The 6,087-nt window shown below is 38.5% G+C and overlaps 1 protein-coding gene across 1 annotated transcript in view; it reads left to right on the forward strand.

Moving 5' to 3' along the window:
* The window catches only part of ANK2 (ankyrin 2), a 241,025-nt gene extending 237,048 nt beyond the window's left edge, over positions 1 to 3,977 (forward strand). The window contains 1 exon segment of the mRNA XM_017847754.1: positions 1,686 to 3,977. Within this exon segment, the coding sequence (XP_017703243.1) occupies positions 1,686 to 1,869 (184 nt within the window). The 3' untranslated portion in view covers positions 1,870 to 3,977.
* The last annotated feature ends 2,110 nt before the right edge of the window (positions 3,978 to 6,087 follow it).

Genomic DNA, 6,087 nt, shown 5'->3' on the forward strand with positions numbered 1-6,087 from the left:
ACGTATAAGGAAAATGCTGGATAAAGCTACAAAAACTGATCATTTCCTACGGAGGTTTTAAGTGAAGATGCATGGGGACTTAAGGGGACTCAGGCTCTGGAATCTTTGACTATCAGCCCCACTCATGCTAACCCTGTTATTTTTTATTTGGACTATTGCTAAAATTCTCTAAGATTCAATTTCCTTATTTGTTATAGTAATAGTGTCTGGCCCATAAAACACATTCATCAAATACTTGTGGAATGAGAACCTGCATTTAGAAGTATATAGTGAAAAAGGCTGCTCTGCCTATGGAGTAGCCATTTTTTATTCCCTTCCTTGCCTAATAAACTTGCTTTTACTTTACTCTAAAAAAAAAAAGAAGAAGAAGAAGAAAGAAGAAAGAAGAGGAGGAGGAGGAGAGAGGAAGAGAAGAAGAGAAGAGGAAGAAGAAGAAGAAGAAGAAGAAGAAGAAGAAGAAGAAGAAGAAGAAGAAGAAGAAGAAGAAGAAGAGGAAGAAGAAGAAGAAGAAGAAAGTGAAAAGAGCTGAGAATGAACAAATTACAATATAATTACTTTTAAGTACAGTTACAGGAAAATATTAGTATGACTTAAAATTAGTATGACTATACAAAAGTTATAGCTCTTGGCCCAGTGCAGTGGCTCACACCTGTAATCCCAACACTTTGGGAGGCCAAGGTGGACAGATCACCTGAGCTCAGGAGTTCGAGACCAGCCTGGCCAACATGACAAAACCCCGTCTCTACTAAAAATACAAAAAGTTAGCCGGACGTGGTGGTGGGCACCTGTAGTCCCAGCTACTCAGGAGGCTGAGGCCGGAGAATCACTTGAACACGGGAGGCAGAGGTTGCAGTGAACCGAGATTGCACCAATGAACTCCAGCCCGGGCGACAGAGCTAGACTCTGTCTCAAGAAAAGGAGTTATAGTAACCACCAGTCTATAAGGGAGGCAAGTAAACAACAGACTGTTAAATGGCAAGAAATACACAGAATGAGCAACAAGCATGAGACTCTGAGAATCCGGAGGAAGCAGTTGTCTCTCAATGGCTTTTCTCTTTTCCCTTTCCTCCCCCACCATCTCCAGATGAAGCCTTAGAGAGCTGGGCAGATCATCTTTTGTTGGTAGCCACCTTCTTATATATTGGTAGACTAATATTTTAGTTTTTAAAGACTGATGCCTCACAGAAAAGTTCTCTGAAAACAGAATTTTGGGAAGTTTGGGTGAGGTTGTGACTGTAAGGTTTAAGCTGGCAGCTAAGGTGTTTCAAATAAATTAAAAACTTTTTTTTTTTAGCCTGTCAAAAGGTACTTGCGGTACTATTTCAGAATGAACCAAACTCTATTAAGTCAGGGCTACTTAATCAAACCATGAATGATTTTATGGTTAGTTTTCAAGAAGATCAAATTAAAGCATGGTTTCATTTATTTAAAATTTTCTTAAAGAATTAAAAGTACTCGTTGTTCCAAAACACTCTTTAAAAAATCTCATGAATCGTTTTAGAGAGGGGAGCTGTGTTTAAAAGAAAGACATAAAAAGGTATCTATAGTTTGTTATGCCGATAGTTTGGTGTGGAAACATCTAAAGGTAAGACATTAAGTACTCAGTGTAATGGTCACCTTCATACCTAACAGCTGCCCTCTAGAAGTGAAAAGAGCGTAATTCTCTCTTGTCTGCTTTTCTCCAGGACAACAATGAGTAAAGCCATTACACAGAAGAGGGCTGTGGTGAAGAACCAGCATGGAAAACGCATTGACTTGGAGCACCTGGAGGATGTACCAGAAGCACTAGACCAGGACGACCTCCAGCGCGATCTCCAGCAGCTCCTTCGGCATTTCTGCAAGGAGGACTTGAAGCAAGAGGCCAAGTGAGGGGCTGCCCAGTTCTCACACCAGAAACCACACATTCACTCAATATGCAGCTTCCTGTTTCAGTAGAGGAGTGACCTAACTGGCCTAATTAATGGGATACCCCGACATTTCCACTGTTAGCAAATATACGGCATTTTGTTTTAGTTTTCCCCCATCCTCTTTAACTATAAAGCTAATTTGTGACCAAAGATGGCATCCTTCATACTGGATGCTGTATCCAATACTTTGTTGTGTCTGTGCTAACCTGGGAACTGGCCACCTCCATTGTTCTTTGCTTCTGCACAAGATCCATGAAAATCCATTGATCAGAAGAACTTCACCTGCAGACCTCTTCAAGTGACACTATATAGGAATCCTTCCAAGCGATATCTGTGTACAATGTATATAGTTGAAATGCTCAGATGAACAACATATTAAAATTAAAACCACTGCCTATTGTAACTACACTGGGCATCAGAATAAAAGGCCTCTAGAAATTGCTGAACAATGGTTAATTAAGATATTGCTAACACAATCGAGTGATAATATAGTTTTACTGCAAAAGAAGCACTTCACACCTATTATGTCCTTAGAACTTCCAGAGTAGCCAATGCTTCCAGTTAAAGGTGGGCTAACAGCCTTGCAGAACTGTCCTGAGACAGTATTGCTGGTGCTGGCCAGCCATGGCTTAGGACTCTCCAACAGCCACTCTGAGGGAGGGGAGAAGGGAGCAGAGGCCACGCAGAATGAAACGATGGGGTATTCAGTTGCTAGCAGCTACATTGTGTGGCATTCTAGCATCTTCAGGTCTTTAGATTTTGGACAAGTTTTGGCAGGGTATTTTAAAAGCTATAACTACTGTAGTTTTCCAGTTTTCATTGCTGCTTTAGCAAACCACGCTGTCTTACTGGTGGTACTTTCTTCTGGCCACTGCACTGTAGATAATTCATTGGAAACAAGATTTACTCACTACATAAAAGGTTAAACTCCTTCAGTATGTTGGAGGGGTTTCTTTTTTTTTTTTTTTTTCCTTTTCTTTTTTTTTTTTTTTCAGGTTTATATCTTCTCTAATACCTGCATGTGGCATTTAAAATTCAAGACCACGGTCAAACCCCTCTTCTAATCACATTAATTGTTTCCATTCTTTTTACCCTGAGTGAGCACTTTTCACTTTCCAGCTAGGTCTGTTTTTCAGCTTGCAGACGAGATTGAGAAATCCTTGAAAATTTGGTTTTGGTTAAAATTTTTGGTTTATTTATTTGAAATCCACACTCCCTTGGAAACTCTTAAGTGCATTTGTGCACTTCTGTTTGTTTGTCTCAAAGAAGGGACTGTAACAATCTGAGTAATTTCCATGTCCTCTTCCTATTCCTCTAGTGGTTGAAGCTGTGTAGCATTTTAACATATATATATTCACAAATATATTCATATAAACAGTATACATTTTGAATCAGTCATTTGTTAAAGAAAAGTATATTCAATGAAGATGAAATTTAAATAAAAAAGGACAGAGTCTATCCTCCAGGGATTGAACATTTTCCAATTATCTGGTCTTTTCCTGTTGTGCAAAAATGACTCATTGCTCCGAATGTCAAAAACAAATGCGACAAACAATGGCACTTCATCATTTAAAGTAATGTTGCCAAGAGAAAAAATTTCCTGGGAGGGAGGTTTCCCACAAGCCAAATCTCCTAAGCCTCAAATGCTAGCACTTTTTGGCAGTTGGATAGGAAATGAAACATTCTTTGGCAGCCAAAATAAGAGAGGCCGATGGTGAAACTTTTTGAGACACCCTATGGCCTTCTTGTCAAAACCTTCACTGGAGCTCAAGAAAAGCATTTCTGTTGTGTTATTTGCAGTGCAGATGATGTCTGTGTAACAACATAATGGTTATTCACCCTTTTTTGGTTTTGATTTTTGCTGTGTTATCAAAAACTTGAATACTGTGAGAAGAAGTGAATTTTCAGTTGACGAATCAGCATCTTGTTCCCATGGTGATAACACTAATTGAATATATCTATGAGGGCATGTATTAGTTAATGGAAAAAAAAATACAACACTAACAATACATAGCTGCAATGTGTACAATGGCTGATTTAATTAAATAAAATGTACAAGTGTTAAATGTGGCAACAGTGATTTGTTCTTCTTTATCACAAATCTGTGATTTCAGGAGAATAAGAGGTTTTAAAAAGATGAGCTAGATTTGAAACCAACAGAAAGACACAAATTGCTTTTTTTCTTAAGGTTTTTATTTAGTCGCTGAATATGCTATATGCCTGGCACTGGATTAAGCACTGGGATAAATAGATTTTGCCTCTGCCCTCAAGAAATTTTTATTGTTCTTGTTATGCAAAAGGAGAAAATAAGGATTTTTGTTTTGGATCACTACTGAATGAAAGAAAATAGGAATTTGGGGACTTGCAGGAGATGAGAAAGGGCAAGTGGGATTGGCAGCACAGCAAGACTGGGTTGGTCCTCTCCCATGAGGCCATGGCTGTCACTAAACACTTTCTGCCTTTGGGAATAGCAGCTGGCTCTGGAGTTTTCTTTCTGTCTTAGAACCTGAGAATTTAAAATTAAATGGATATATTAATATAAATAAAGACAGGGCAGGACTATGCAAAATCAAAATCAGTTGTGTTTGAAGAGTTGTTCCATTTTTTGAAAAATCCCTTTACTGTTGCTATAATATTTTTTACAGTAAAAACAAAACAAAAAAGACATGATTTAGAAATCAAGTAGGTTTTACTTAAATCTTATCTGGTATGAGACAGGAAGCTCACTGGATCTGATTTCTATCCCTGGTGGATTTACAGGTCTTCTGAAATTAAAATACCAATTATGCTTGACATTTTTCAAAGAAAACAGTTAAAGTTAAAAATAATTCCAAAGTAGGAGTGTCTGTGTGATCATCTCTCTCCCTCTCATTTGTTTAATGTGCTGTACTTTCTACTTAGAGCAACTCTGGGCTTGTGTTACTTTGGGTTTCATTAAGGAAATCAAAGCATCAGAGAAGTTCAGTGTCTTCTCATGTTTAATTATTTGCTGTGCGAAACCCATTTTTGTAAAAGAACTTCAGTGACTCATATGCCGTTTTGCAGAAATATATTTAAAGGTAGGGTGGGGGAAATTTCCAGACTGAGAGAAGATTATGCACAACTCATAAATCACTTGTATTAGTCATAAAGAGGTGAAAGTGAGACATATAAGCACTCTGAAACAGGTTTGAATTGAATTTGAAATTAGTTTGCTCGTGGAGTCACTTGATTTATATCAGCATGGAGAGTCTGGGCGTGGGCAAGTAGTCAGGCAAATGAATAAATCAGATAAAGACAAGTTAAACGTAGGTCTAGTGAGAACCAAAATCACTATGAGGTTTTTCTGAATAACAGAATAAAAATGAACTGCTTGCTTTCATCATGCTCTAAAAGAAAATGTTTCAAAGTCTATGTCTTTGGTTGCCACCTCTGCTTAAAAACTATGTGCTCCTTCCTTCAGTTAAGGTATCATTTCTCTTTCTAATCGAATTGAAGCTAGAATTACAATCATAGAACGAATCACCAAAGTAAGAAAATCTTTTAGGTATCTGTGTGGCGGGGATGGGGGTGGTGATGTCCTGCACACAAATTAAAATACTCCTATTGGGTTACACTCAGGCTTTCTGGAAAAAAACAAAAGTTCTCCCTGGCTTTAAATTAGCTCCACAGTATGAAGTAAGCAGTGCATATGAATAGACTTTGGATGGAGCTTTCATCTATGGTAAACAGAGACATTTGACAGTGGTACATGTAATAATTCAAGAGATGTCTTCAGTCACTGGAGAAGTTCAGTTGTTCAGTTCATGAAATGTTTCTATGAGGCAATGTGACAAATTGGTAAGTGTGTTATCTTATAGTAAGACCTGGAGTGGAATCCGTCCAGCTCTATCTAGCCCCCTTTCATGACTTTGTAAAGGTTTACCCACTGGATAACAATTTCCTCATCAGTAAAATAGGAGACACTGCTACTAGCCTTGGATGTATCTCACTGCTCCAGGCAGGGAAGGGCAGCCAGTCCTGGCCTCTCTGTCACTCCTTAGTGTAGAAGAGCCCCTGTCACCCAAGTGTCCTTGATGTCCATTCATTGTGGACCTATTTGTGACCCTCTGCCTCTTTGTGTAGGAGTCAGCCTCGGGGTAGGTGTTAAAGGCATTAGCTTACCCCTCTAGGTTAGAAAATACAGTTAATCTTTTCCTAT

The sequence above is a fragment of the Rhinopithecus bieti genome, unplaced genomic scaffold (assembly GCF_001698545.2).
Source record: "Rhinopithecus bieti isolate Rb0 unplaced genomic scaffold, ASM169854v2 scaffold_947, whole genome shotgun sequence".
Lineage (NCBI taxonomy): Eukaryota > Metazoa > Chordata > Mammalia > Primates > Cercopithecidae > Rhinopithecus > Rhinopithecus bieti.